This window comes from Nasonia vitripennis, chromosome 1, assembly GCF_009193385.2.
Source record: "Nasonia vitripennis strain AsymCx chromosome 1, Nvit_psr_1.1, whole genome shotgun sequence".
NCBI lineage: Eukaryota > Metazoa > Arthropoda > Insecta > Hymenoptera > Pteromalidae > Nasonia > Nasonia vitripennis.
The window spans coordinates 28,481,559-28,495,429 of record NC_045757.1 but is presented as its reverse complement, the minus strand read 5'-3'; the positions used below and the strand labels follow the sequence as shown (position 1 = coordinate 28,495,429).

The 13,871-nt window shown below is 35.4% G+C and overlaps 4 protein-coding genes across 9 annotated transcripts in view; 2 read left to right on the top strand and 2 right to left on the bottom strand.

The window, feature by feature from the left end:
- LOC100118487 (titin homolog) overlaps positions 1–13,871 on the top strand; it is a 98,083-nt gene that overhangs the window by 71,616 nt on the left and 12,596 nt on the right. For all 5 annotated transcript variants that reach the window (XM_031933620.2, XM_031933621.2, XM_031933618.2 and 2 more), the window contains 5 exons: positions 4,427–4,592; positions 4,822–4,975; positions 5,087–5,414; positions 5,499–5,671; positions 5,750–6,796. In XM_031933620.2, coding sequence (XP_031789480.1) covers positions 4,427–4,592; positions 4,822–4,975; positions 5,087–5,414; positions 5,499–5,671; positions 5,750–6,796 — 1,868 coding nt within the window. The remainder of the gene's footprint in view (positions 1–4,426; positions 4,593–4,821; positions 4,976–5,086; positions 5,415–5,498; positions 5,672–5,749; positions 6,797–13,871) is intronic.
- Positions 429–4,347, bottom strand: LOC100118339 (carboxylesterase clade A, member 7). Its single transcript, XM_001602281.5, has 8 exons — positions 3,775–4,347; positions 3,264–3,552; positions 2,213–2,398; positions 1,919–2,121; positions 1,633–1,789; positions 1,223–1,537; positions 1,004–1,148; positions 429–944 (listed from the first exon to the last, which is right to left on the bottom strand). Exons 1-8 carry the CDS (start codon positions 3,907–3,909, stop codon positions 785–787), a joined length of 1,590 nt encoding a protein of 529 aa, XP_001602331.2. The 5' UTR covers positions 3,910–4,347; the 3' UTR covers positions 429–784.
- On the bottom strand, positions 7,006–11,114 carry LOC107981701 (probable salivary secreted peptide). The gene is made up of 3 exons (XM_016988094.3): positions 10,761–11,114; positions 7,658–7,720; positions 7,006–7,455 (listed from the first exon to the last, which is right to left on the bottom strand). Exon 3 carries the CDS (start codon positions 7,431–7,433, stop codon positions 7,053–7,055), a length of 381 nt encoding a protein of 126 aa, XP_016843583.1. The 5' UTR covers positions 7,434–7,455; positions 7,658–7,720; positions 10,761–11,114; the 3' UTR covers positions 7,006–7,052.
- Positions 10,243–11,294, top strand: LOC100117346 (probable salivary secreted peptide). Of its 2 annotated transcripts, none has more exons than XM_001599811.6 (2): positions 10,243–10,510; positions 10,781–11,294. In XM_001599811.6, exon 2 carries the CDS (start codon positions 10,788–10,790, stop codon positions 11,136–11,138), a length of 351 nt encoding a protein of 116 aa, XP_001599861.1. In that variant the 5' UTR covers positions 10,243–10,510; positions 10,781–10,787; the 3' UTR covers positions 11,139–11,294. The 2 variants fall into 2 exon arrangements, with proteins under 2 accessions (XP_001599861.1, XP_016843590.1); XM_016988101.3 differs by having other exon boundaries at positions 10,251–10,510; positions 10,768–11,294.

The following is a 13,871-nucleotide window of genomic DNA, read 5'->3' as shown; positions in this document are numbered from 1 at the left end:
AGATAAACAAACCTCAAAGTTTTGAAAAGTTTCGAAAATTTCTTTAAAAAGTGAACAATTTAAATAAATGCTTTTAAAAAATTATTGTATTTGTGAAAACAATTTTAAATTCGGTAAAAAGTTATAAATTATCAACATTTAAAAAGGTTCATTAGGGACATTTTTGCAAAAATCGAAATTTTTATAGAAAATCGTTGTTGAAAGTTTGAGTCGTGCTAGTTTGCGCGGCAAATGCGCGAGTTGTGCTAGTATTCGCGGGGAATTTTGAGTTGTGCTAGTCTAGCCTGCGTAAAATGAGTTGTGCTACTGATGACGGGAAATTTGAACAGTGCTACTCATCGTAGGGAGCGACGATATACGATAGAAATTGCGTCCATAAAAACTACTTCTTTGTAGTCGGGGTCTAATCGTCACTGGATAATGAATTATTCACTGTTTGTTCATCTTTATTCAGACGAGTACGTCCGTTTCCGGGAAAAATGTTACAAATCATATCGTATATTACAAATCATTTAAATGAATTTCTATGTTTAGTTTTTTAATTAATAAAACCATGCATACATTTACTAAATAAATGTCAAGTTGCGCTGCCCGTGCTATAATATAATAATAAGTATAATCTTTTAAAAGCTTTAGGAATAATTACTTTGATTTTTAATGTAACCATAAAGTGGTACACAACATATGTTTGCAATACGTTTGTAAAAACATATTTTCAAAGATTTTAATAAACAAAATTAATACACGTCACAACAGTATTGAGTGTATGTCTCTACTCTGTAGCTTATTTTTTAGCGCTTTTCCCAAACGGAAAACGTCGATCCATATTTAGCATAGTTTCCATGCGCAACTCCTCACCAATATTTAAATAACGAAATACTGTATCATTTATTACTGGCTGCCAGTACAAAGGTATTAGCTTGGAAGTCATTGGCGTTGGTCTCCTAAAAAATTAAAAAGGTAATTTTCTTCTCTGTATGATTCATAAAAATGTCAATCCTACCCAGTTTTGGCGAAATCCGTCCACATTGTTGTCATTTGTTCCATTAGCCTATAATTAATGCTGCCTTTCTTTATAGGATTGATTGAAAGCCCTTCCAATATACGTATGCTAAAAAGATGAAATAATTCTTCTCCGTGACAAGCACCTAAAATAATATTTCGTGACAATCAGAAACGAGTATTTATTTTTAAAAACTCTTCACTATAAATTCAACATCACCTTTTACTTGAGCGTTCATTTTTGTCTTAATAAACGAAAAACCTTTGTCATACGTGAAATAGTAAAGGTACGTTGAAGCAGAACTTCTGTCGACTTGTGTTCGAATGACTCTGTGAATTCCATCCACGAAATGCATATCTCCCCATAAATCGGCAAATCTTTGATGATTTATTTCCGATATATCTTCGCCGTTAAAGTAAAGCCGTTTTAAATCATCCGGAGTTAAATTATTTTTATGAAGAGTTTCGAATATTCTAGGGTGCAAGTAAGTATCAAAATCTTCGTTCACCTTTTCATATCCTTCTTGCTTCAAATCTGTAATTTATGAATTATTGAATATTGTATACAATTATAATGACTGGTATATTTGAATAAAATAATTTTATAACGAAAACTCTTCACATGATTACCCGATAAAAAAAAGATCCCTTCTCCACTGTTATAACCTAGCATGTAGGGCACATGAATTCCCTCTTCAGCTGCTACTTGGGGAGGAATTGGCATAAATGGTTTTAGGGATTTGTAATCGGTGCCTGGACCAAAAGGGAAAATGAAACGTATTTTATCCTGAAACAAATTTTAAATGGCTTCTTTGTACTTGGTATTAGTTTAATGATACAAAAGTTTTATTCCGACGTTATCACTTCAAACAAATTTGTATTCATGTAAATAATGAGGTATACGTTCAATACTCACTTCTAAAGTTCTTATCTTTTCTTGCGCATCAATCAATGTTAAGCAGTTAATTTTTCGCAAGAAATGTACGATTGCTCGAGAATCTGTTAAATCCCTTCCAAGATTCGAGCATATTTGATGGGCATATTTTTTTGGATTCGGTGGCATTGATGCCCATGTGTTGAGAGCTACACCGCTCTGAGAAATAGCTTTATGAAAAAGTCCTGAAATAGACAATTATAATAATTAATGTTGCTTGTAATTTCAACATATATTGTGTTTTCTCTTGAATTTCAAATTTTTGATGATATTCACCCCTCGCTAAAGGCGATAACGCTAAATAATGTACACAAGCTCCTCCGGCACTTTCTCCAAAAATTGTCACATTGTCAGGATCCCCACCAAAATTTTGAATGTTATGTTTTACCCAAATAAGAGCCATGACTTGATCTTTCAAACCTTGGTTTCCTGGTGCAATTTCGTCTTCCAAATTCAAAAATCCTGATCGTATTGCATTGAGTGTTAGCTTATTAGTTAGACAATTTTCTTATTGCATAAGAGTACATTACGATACTAGTGGCATAATTTGTACTTTACGGCATGGTGTGTATAAGCGTCTGAGCGTAGGGAGTGCGCTTAACGCCATGCCAGAAAGAACGAGGCATGGCACGTGTCGTACATTATTTTATAGCACTGACTGGCATAGGAGAAGGTGGGGCAGTAGTGGCACCCTAACTTTATTTCAATTTTTAGCCTTTAATTGGGAGTTATTAACAATGTCAATAAGTGAACTCGATAGACAATGACACCATAAAATGAAATCGGTCGATGAAAAAAGTTAAATCAAGCTGTAGTTTTTTATAAATATGGAAACTCAAAAATGTTATGATGTGGGACACGGGTGGCACAGGTGGGGGCACGTAGAGCACGGGTTCTGTCATGTTTTGTCTTACCGGCCGTGCACCGCCGCGCAACGGATTTCGTGTGCCACTCGTGTCCCATCCTAGGTGCCACGCATGCCCCATTTTTAATGATTTTTCCGATTGTTAATACACAAGTATTAAGCGCCGCAAGACAAAAAATCAAGCAAGGCCTAAAAGTTGGACATATAAACTATCAAATGAACTTTATTTCAAACGGATTCATTCCTTTTTCGCGATGTGCACAGTTAAATGATTAATGAAGCCAAGCTATTATTTCAGCCGCAAATTTCTAGCTCGTTTAATTAATTAGTCGGACTTTCTTTTTCGACAATATTTCAGAGATAAAAACTATTTGTTTCAAAATCTCGATTAATCATTTAATTATCGAGGTGCCAAACCAACCTGCCTGCCACGCATGCCCCACTCTCCCCTACATCCGCTACCTAGTATGCCAACTCTGTAGTTAATCGTCACTAAAAGAATATCATTCCTCAATAGATAATCAGGACCAAAAAACAAGTCGTTGCCACAGCCATGTAAAAATCCACCTCCGTGTATCCAGAACATAACGGGCTTACGAGCATTTTGATCGATCGTCGTGGTATAAACATTTAAATATAGACAGTCATCCGATCCCACCACTGTCTGTGTCACAAGATCGCATTGGGCACAGATTGGTCCAAATTCTGTTGCGTCTCGTAAGCCAGCCCATGATTCAACTGGTCTTGGATCCTGAAAATGCATTGTAAATTATTAGCATAGAAATATTTGAAAAATATCTAATCTTGTCTATTTTATAATCTTTCTTCTGCTTTATGAAAACTGTGTAAAAATTTATGTTTGACCGTGATTGGTCTCAGCAGTTTTAAAAGGACGTGTTATCAACAATTAGCATTTTACTTAAAGAAAATAGACATTTAAATATTTTCTTGACCTATATTTCGAGGTACTTACTCGAAATCTCAGCTCACCGACAGGCGGTCTGGCATAGGGTATACCCTTAAACGAATAGTACTCATATCCCTCTAGGCTGCGTTTAAACGAACCGCACAACTTGCCGTTTCGAATCTTTACGATAGGTTCTCTCATATCGAGCGCGAAAAAGGAACTGAGCTAAACAATAGGGACGGAAATTTAACGGCGACATTGAATCGTGCCCTCTGCTGAGAAATTCACATGTCGTCAGGTGACTGTTTACCTTCCGCTTTGGAGGGGGACTTGATGACACGCGATTTCCGCGTTGATACATTGTTGATAAAGCTCTTTTAGCATGGCGATTCATTCTTTAATGATTGGTGTAGCTCGCAATAAGTATAGGCTGGATAGATCGATATGTTGTACACTTTTGGAGATTAATAATGTAGGAAGCTAGTTTCCGCTCAAGGGAGAATGAAAATTGGTAAATCAATATCTTCAAGGAATGGATGTAATTTAGATTTTGGAAAAGAGAAGCATTTAAGAAATCGTTCTCTGTAAATAAATAAATTGCGACTTTTTGGTTTGATTTATATTTTAGAACAATATTATCAAACATAATTTTATCTATTTAAATCATGCACATAATTAAAATAGTTAATAACGTTTCGATCCTCTATTACTTTTTCAGATCGAAATACACTTACTCCACGACCAATTAGAACAAGGAGTGCATCGCCCCGAACATATCCTACTTTTAGCAGGAGCCTTTTGAGTACAACCACAAGACTGAATGGACGTTTGCAGCTACAATGCGATATTCGTGGCTCTCCAAGTCCAAGTACAACTTGGTTCAGGTGAGACTAAAATATTATCATTTTACATCAAATGTGTTTTTTAAATAACAAAATGAATAAAAGCTACACGAACGTATCTTAAACGTATACCTTCCATATAACTACACACACAACTCTAAAGTCAAAACTAATTATTATAAAATTTCGTTGCATTGAGATTAGCATCGATTTTAAATTATCAAGAATTAGAACTACATGCCATTACTTATACATGTATTACTTTGTTTAGAAACGGAACAAGAATCGAGCGCTCAGCTAGGATAAAGAGATCCTTTGTCGGTGAGAGAGCTGTCATTGAAATCGCGGGTGTTAAGGAAAGCGATGCAGGCGAATACATCTGCGAAGCGAAAAATCTGCTCGGAACAACGAGAAGCAGTTGTAAGGTTGGTTTATTTTATCAGCTGATTCAAAGTTACAGACAATCAGCGCAAAATAAAATCATGTATGATAAAAAGTAATAATAAAACTTTATTCTCAAAACAATGTCTTTCCAGGTGGTGGTGCTAGACGCCGAAGATCCATCGACAAAAGACCGCGAGCCTCCACGTTTTCTTCAATCAATGGCTGAGGAGTCGATCGTTATGGAAGGTCACTCGTATGAACTCCAAGCAAGGCTGGCTGGTACACCACTGTTCACGGTACTCTGGCTGAAAGATGGCCATGAAGTTGTCGACAGCGACTATTATCGTCACGTTGTTTACGAGGATGGCGGTGTCGCCCTCAGGTTCCTCAATATTCATCCACTTGACGCCGGCGAGTATACGTGCGTCGTGAGGAATGAACACGGTGAGGCGACTTGTCGTGGACTGTTCATTGTACAGGGTATGTATTGACAGCGTTTTATACATTGTAAAATTTTGAATCAGCTGGTGCTTACAACTTTTTCGTAAAATTCATTTTTTATAGATTACAAGAGTGCATCATCGAATTCGATGCTAAGTTTTGTAAAGACACCGGTACCCGTTTTCGCGGAAAAGGGAGAAACGGCATGCTTCTGCGCGAGAATCCAGAGCGATCGTTCGGTCGACGTTGATTGGGCGATCAATGGCAAGAGCGCGAGAGAAGACTACAGATGCAAGGTAATATTCTTTAAACTGAGCACTAAAAAATAAGTATTTATAGAGTACTAATAATATTTAAAAAATTCCACGTTACAGATCGAGAGGGATGGCTCAACGAGTATTCTGAGGATACCATCGGTAAATCAGCGCGACTGCGGTGAGATCCGTTGCATAGCCTCGATCACCCGTGGTCCCTCCATCAGTGCCAGCGCCCAGTTACGGCTGAAACCTTCCAAACTTCTTAACTCCTTGGAGCCTCGATCTCGAAGCCTACCAAGATCTAAGGACGGCTCAGTGCGAAAACCAAATGGTGTATCGACGCCAAACCTGCGTACTGACAACTGCACTGTCGACGCGAAGAAGCGAGCTTCGAGCTTTACGAGACTCAGTCCCAAGACTCGCGAGTCCTCTGCGGAAAGCATTTCATCTAAATCGCCGGCTGTCAGAAGGAAGATCGTAAATGGCCAGGCTAGCAGCATGTCCAGTGAGAAGCTCAAAGAACCGGTGGTCAAAACTGGTCCGAAGTTGCCGATCTCGAGAAAACAAGCGAAGGAGTCACCGGTCAAAAAATCGGATGTAGCTGTGAACATGGAGCCAGTGGAAATCACAATTGAGCCTATCGAGAAGGTGCATCTGAATATCGAGCCAGTGGAGAGGGTGCACGTGCCGATCGATCCAGGCTTCGAGATCGACCAAAGCATCGTTGAAATCCTCGCTTTGGAGAACATCATTACACCGGTCAGTTCGGAGCCAGAAGTTCCTGACAAGCAGTTATCGAAGTCTACGTCGCCGGTTAGGGAATCCAGTAAAGAGCGCGTCGTTTCTATCAAGAGAATCTCTAGCTTCAAGCGTCACCATCACCACAACAACAATAACAACAACGAAGATGACCACAACGATAAAGAAACGACGAAGACACACGTGGACAAAAAGCCTCCACCTTCGCCTCGTTCTCAGACTCAACCGGAAGAGGAGATGATCATGACGACTAAACAACATAAGGAGATTTCGGATAATCATCGCGATGAGCCGGCCCTAGTGCTCAGGCCACCTGACGACGTGATCACGCTACAAGGATCAACTGTTTTACTCGAAGCCGAGTATCAAGGCCACCCTGAACCGAGTGTCAAGTGGATGCGGGCGGTAAGTTACTTTGTTATATACTTAATTATACGACACGTTAATGGGAGTAATGCCAAATTTTTGTTTATTTGAGCTGCAGATTCAAACTCGTATTTTTTTCCGATTACGGTAGCTTTTAAGTATTATTATTAGTATATTTATTTTTGCAATTTTAGAAAATAAGCTAAATAAATAAGTCATTGATTTTGAATAGAAAAATCCACTTAAAATACGAATTATTATACTCATTTATTTCAATCACAAGAATTACATAATATTATTCAGTCGATGCCTTTTTCCCGTAAATTTCAACAACGAAGTCAATGTGACGATACCTCTCGCTCTCTAGTCTCAAAGTAACGTAAAGGTAGTCGACTCCACCTGCGATAACTTTTGCACTAGCTCCATTTTCGTGTTGCTCAAGAGCTTTGACTTGTGTGATCGTGGAGACGCCATCTCCAGTGAATGTCTTTGTGAATGTCACGACCTTTCCTATCCAACTAGCATCCTTTTTAATAAAACTGCGATTGAGAAGGTAGTCGCCTTCGACTCGTCTACCGATGACCAAGTCGTTCTGTCTTGCCACTGTTGACTCTGATTGTGCACTGACCGCTAAGGTGGCGAAGATAGTGAAGAAAAGGATACGTTGTAATGCCATTTTTAATGTGAACTGTGAAAATCTGAAATGAGAGAATGACGTAGTGATTTTGAAAAAATGGTGGATATCTAATAATGGTAAGTAATAAAAAAAGTCCAATATAATTTTTTAACCCAATAGTTTATATATTAATTATTTACTCACCACTGCAAGGCCTCAAACTTTTAATAACACTGTCAATGACTGAGTTATAGTGACTATCCATTGAAAGATCAATGACTTACCATTTATAGTATCGTTGCCTCTGGCGCATTGAGATACAAAATCAAAGTTTACTTCGTAGATAACTAAAACATGATTTTCTCATTAGAAGATTACTCTCAAGTATTTAAAAACATCAGACGTCGGGCGTATAATGTGATTGAGGAATGTTACTCAAAATCAAAGTAATTAAATTTCCAAGCAATAGCATTTCTTTCGTGATAACGTAGATATAATTCATTGTTGAATCAATAACGAATTATTATCAATAACGAATCAATAACGAACAAAAATTTATAATTTAATACGGTTCATTTTATTTGAAAAAATTAATCAAGAGTGATCTATTGCTGCTGTTCATGATTTTAATATTTTAACAATAGATTCGTTAAACATGTCTGTTATTTTTCTATAAAAAATTTGATATAGCATCAATAGCAATTATAATACGTATAAATTTCTCTCTAAAAAAGTAATGACCGAATGCTCTTAAGTTATTAATAAAGCGATTTGATTGGTTAAGAAACAAATATTGGGTCTGAACGCAGTTACGATTTTAAACTTGCAAACTTTAAAAAGTTGAGCGCGTGAAGCGCGTGTTGGATTTAACTAGTATAATAAAAAATATTTCCATGGTATCTTGTGTACTAGGTATTAAAATGATTTTCTCGAATTGTTCTAACCTCTTGAAAGTTGTCATAGATTTTAGAAACACTGATTAGTTGTTAGCTTTCCAAAAATGATTATACGCTTTGGTGCATGATGCATTTGGTAAAAAAAAACTTTTAGAAACTTAACACAAATCTTTGTACAATGTTATTAAATATTGAAAATTTTTATTTTTACAGTTATATTGAGAAGAAAGGCTGAGCCTCTGAAACGTTGAACTATTAAATATAACAAATAACTAGTGGAAATGGATCAATTCTCATATACTCTATTTTAGCTATATCTTTGAACAAGATTACGAAAACTTTAAATTTTTTTATTATATTAAGTCATAGTTTGGGAATATCTTTCTAATTCCATAGAGTTTGATATCATAGATAATGCCGCCAGATCTTTTGGTTTCGAACAACATCTGAACGAAAGATGAACTAATGCTACTTTTCATGATCTTAACGCTAGCACTACGATCATCCGTATGGTTATCGATGGTGCGGATTTGCGTGAGTTTCAAATCATCAATATGTGTGATTAAATAGAGCTGTGCTAGCGTCAAAACAAACCATCAAAGGGGAACTGTCTTAATAAAGTTATCTCCAGGAATACGATTAATAAAGGTAACGTTGTTGCTGGCGAATATAGTGATTAGGGTGATGATAAAAGAAAGAATAAAAGAAAACTTATTGGTTCCAACTCAAGAAGTGTACGAACTATAACGTTAATGAAACTAATACTGCGTTCGCTATAAAAAGATTCTTTTATACCTGCGTTACTTTTTATCTGCAAGATTTTCATTTTTAAGTAGAGTGATTTGCTCTGGACTATTATGATGCTCTTTTATACTTTTAAATTTGAAATTTGGTTGACTCTAGGAACTTCGTTACATTGAAGATGTAAATCATAAATTTTATTTTACATTTACTTTAATTGACCCATCAAAAATTCTGTGAAAATATACTAATTCCCTTGATTTAATAATTCGTAATAACGAACAATCATCCGATATTTGATTAATAAAACAGTAAATATGAGTTGGAAGAACAGAATACGAGCCTTATTAGATAATGATTTTCACGGTAAATATTGTATAATATTGAGTTTTTTAATTAATCTACATACTTATTCCTTCTTGTGACTTATTGAACTGTGTTAGTATTATGAAATAGTTTTGTTTTGAAAGAGTTTTTATCGAATTGATTGTCAACTGGAAGGATCATAAATAAAAACTGACGAGCAGTTTTATGAAATATTATGTAACAGGAACTTTGTAATGGTAAAGTTTGGATCAAAGATTGTGTGCTTTGTTGTGTAGAAAAGCACATAATTACTATGCATACGTATAACAAAGGGTGAAGGATAAATAAATTTTTCGATTTTAATATATTTTGCTAGTAACATAAGTAGTAGTACAAAATTTATGAAATTAATACCAAAAAATGTTTAAGAGAAAATGCATCACTTTCTGTCGTATCAGTCATATGTTGATGTTCTTAGTTAGCAGTAAGCCGGGCATCCATGTAGGCATGGTTACTCTTATTCAGGGGTTCGTTAAAGAAAGGTTTTGTACGCACTAAAACGATGATCTCTTATTTCTGTAAAATCAAAAATCTTTCTAGTATAATATTTCAATGATTATTGTTGAAATTAATAAACTTTTTTAGCACTTTTATGCGATTATGAATCAAATACCTTTGCATTTTTTTTATAAAGGTATCAATTTTAAAATATAAAAGCAAGTAAAAATTACGGTTTTATGATCGATAGATTATACATGTTTATGAAAAATTCATGCAAATCTAAGCTACAACGAAACTTTGCTTAATCGATATTCAATCAGGGAGCTTATGAGTGATTTGAATACGCAGAAGAACTAGTTTCTTTTTTCAATCTATAAACAAATTAATGACTCATACGCGGTTTTACTATTGGAAAATCCTTACGAATTTTGCTTTGGAAAATAGTTGCTCAGAACCTACGAGAAAATAACAATGTTACTCACGTTCATAAAGTATTTATCAATCCACCAACAACAAACTCCATGAGATGTATCTCTAATTGTGTCAAAGTTTCTCAATGCATGAAAAATTAGCTTAAAAAAACTCGCAGATAAGAAATAACATTGATATAAAAGCAACTCTTTTGCAATCGTGTCGTTAGTTCACTCATCGCAGCCGTTCAGTCCAGTAAGAATAATCGTTACACAAAAAGTAGTAAGTTTAAATTTGGTTTTGAATCATATTAACAAGTGTAAAAAGTTTTATTTGCAAAAAAACAACATATTTTATAGCACCTCAACCTAGCGCTAGTTTTAAAATATTGTTATTGTCAACAATTTAGTTAAATAAATGTTCATTCGGATCATTTTGTTCCTCACTTTCCTGTTTCGATAAAAGCAATGCCTTGTATTCTCTCATATAACGCAAATCTTTAACATCAAATCACAAAGAAACTCTAACTTACGAACAAGTCTTCAAACACAGATTCAAAATGACATCCCAATATGTCTTCATTCTGGCCGTCTTCGCCACCTTGGCTGTAACTTTCGCCAACAATGACTTGATCATCGGTGATCATGTCGCTGGTGATCGCCTTCTTCAGCTGGAACACATCGAGAAAGACGCCGCTTGGTGGGGCGAGAAAGGTTCGATTACAAGGACTTTTGAGGGTGACACGTTCGCTAAAATCACGATGGTCCGCGCCCTTGACAAGCACGACAACGGACACGGCGCCACAGCCGAGATCATCGCTGGTGGAGTTGGCCACTCTTACGTCACTATCAAGTTCGTCAGTGAAAGATTACGCGGCATCGACTTCATCGTCGAAATTTACGGAAAATAGAAGATGTCTGGAATTGCCCAGTTGATAAATGAAAGATCTGTATAACATGTGTACCGAGATGTGTGTCAAGATGTGTTAGTAAATAAGTAAATATTAATGTGATTGTAACCATCTTGCAATTTATTTCGTTCGAATACACAATTAACTTGATAGGTATTATAGTTTATTTTATTAAAAAATACGATATTGATGCGTTTCTCATACTTGCAATAAGTTTGTTCTGTGTTTATTTCATCAGAGATACCCTTACAATATTTTTTTTATATGACAAAAATGTATCTGTCAAGCATTTTATGCATTTTTGCTAAAGCTTATTCTTTGCCCCTGGTAGCAGCGTTCTCGATAAAATACCTGGAAACTACCGAGATTTTTCAAATCTAGCAGGTTTCCAGAGTAGACTCTAGATCAAAACCCCGATAAATCAGACATGATTTCTGGAAGAAATCTCGGTAGAATTTTTTCTCCACTATGATTTGTTCATATATAACCTTACTTTTCACACCAATGACCCTGCTCTTCATTGACATTGTTTGAAAATATTCATACATTGATGAATATATATATATATATATATATATATATATATATATATATATACCCTATAAATTCATCTACAATGTCTTTTAAAGGGGAACATGATTTTTAAGGTGCACATTAATAGTGAAAACCTAACCCTACACATGCATACTTTCATACATGACAGTATGTACAGCATTGTGTACTGACTGACTTTCTATTATTCAAGTACAATTACTGTGTCAAAAGTGTCATCGATACACTCAAAGTCAGATCACCAATGATGAGGTTTGCACAGGTATTTCAATATCATCAGTATGCGAGCCAGCTACTCTGAACCACCAAATCTCTCATAATCATGGTAAATCCATGATATTAAAGGTAGATGTCTGTTCTTTTGTGTTGAGACTTGTTCAATTATTTAGAAACAGCCTGCTATCTCAGTTTTCACTTAACAGTCTTGGTTCAGCTTTGCACCCTGAATCCTATGGCTTTGGCGGCAAAAATAAAGGTGGGTCTATACATGAAAGTTGAATTCATATCAGCTAGAATGAATTCAACTTAATATACTGTTTCAACATGCCAATACAAATTAATTTTCTAAATTTCAGCCCTCTAGGTATGATAGTTTTCAAGTGAGAGCAAAATCAAATTTTTATTGATTTCGATTACTTTTTTCACAGTTTTATTTTGGCTCTCATTTGAAAACTATCATACCTAGAGCATTGAAATTTTGCAACTTAATTTGTATTGGCATGTTCAAACAATATATTGAGTTGAATTCATTCTAGCTGATATGAATTCGACTTTCATGTATGAGCCCACCTGTATTTTTTGACGCCGAAGCTATAAGGTTCAAGGTGAAAAGCCGAACCAAGACTGTTAAGTGAAAACTGAGATAGCAGGCTGTTTCTAAATAATTTAACAAGTCTTAATGCAAAAGAACAGACATCAAACTTCAATATCATGGATTTAGCATGATTATGAGAGATTTGGTGGTTGACAGTGACTGCGCTCGCATACTGATGAGATTTGAAATACCTGTGCAAACCTCATCATTGGTGACTTTGAGCATCAATGACACTTTTCACACAGTAATTGCACTTGAACAACACAAAGTCAGTCAGTACAGCATGCTTGTACATACTGTCATATATGACAGTATGCATGTGTAGGGTTAGGCTTTCACTCTTAATGGGCACTTTTTGAAAATCATATTTTCCCTTTAAAATCATTCTAGATGAATTAATAGGCTAAATATTCATCATTCAACATTGACTGAAACTGTGAAAACTGTAGTTCTGTCTGCTATGCTATTCTGTTGTAAAACATAGCAGACAGCCTCTACAATACTTCTAGTATGCCTGTGCCTGGCCTGAACCATACGCGCATGCGCAAAAAATTAAGAGAACTTCTGCTACTCGGGTTTCAGCGTAGAAACTACGCATATTTCTCGACGAATTCTGGGTTTCATTTCTATCGAGTCGCTAGGGAACGGGCCAGAACTTATCGGCCATTTGCTACCAGGGTATTCCTAACAAATATTTTAATCTTAAATTACATTGCATTATCAAGTTTTCTACTGTGTTTTGTATGCCTATTTAACATACTTTGGTGTATAAACGCTTACTGTAAATCAGGGTTCAGACGATACTTAGAATACGCGGGATAATAATTTTATTAAGCTACAATTCAGAATTTCGCTATTGATTTTATATGTCCCAGAGGCTAAGATGCAGCTATTTTTATAAAGCACATAATATGCCTACTTAATTCACATACTTTGGTGTATAAACGGTTACTCTAAATCAGGGTCCAGGCAATACTCAGAATACGCGGGATGATAATTTTATTAAGCTACAGTTCAGAATTTCGCTATTGATTTTATATGTCCCAGAGGCTAAGATGCAGATATTTTTATAAAGCACATAATGTGTAATATTATGAAATTCTAAATCTAAATCAAAGATATTTCTGAATGTTTCAATTTCAATACTATTAATTAATAAAATGCAGAAATAATTATAAATTGTTCTTTATATTTTTATTGCTTGATAGGTTATACTGTATAAAATTAAATTCTGATCCACACTGAAAAAGATAAAGTTATAGCAGCTAATCTTTTACTTGTCGATTATATGCAGATGTTTCTTGAATAATCGCGAACAGCAAAAATCAGTTAAAAATAAAGTAGTATTAGATCTGATCGGATTTAAT

What these genes read in the sequence shown, in the direction of transcription:
- LOC107981701 (XM_016988094.3), bottom strand. Translation starts at nt 7,433, where the DNA reads ATGGCATTACAACGTATCCTTTTCTTCACTATCTTCGCCACCTTAGCG.
- LOC100117346 (XM_001599811.6), top strand. Translation starts at nt 10,788, where the DNA reads ATGACATCCCAATATGTCTTCATTCTGGCCGTCTTCGCCACCTTGGCT.
- LOC100118339 (XM_001602281.5), bottom strand. Translation starts at nt 3,909, where the DNA reads ATGAGAGAACCTATCGTAAAGATTCGAAACGGCAAGTTGTGCGGTTCG. An exon ending in GTTATCGCCTTTAGCGAGGG is followed by an intron (nt 2,122 to 2,212) that starts GTGAATATCATC and finishes TGTCTATTTCAG; the next exon opens with GACTTTTTCATAAAGCTATT. An exon ending in AATGAACGCTCAAGTAAAAG is followed by an intron (nt 1,149 to 1,222) that starts GTGATGTTGAAT and finishes ATATTATTTTAG; the next exon opens with GTGCTTGTCACGGAGAAGAA.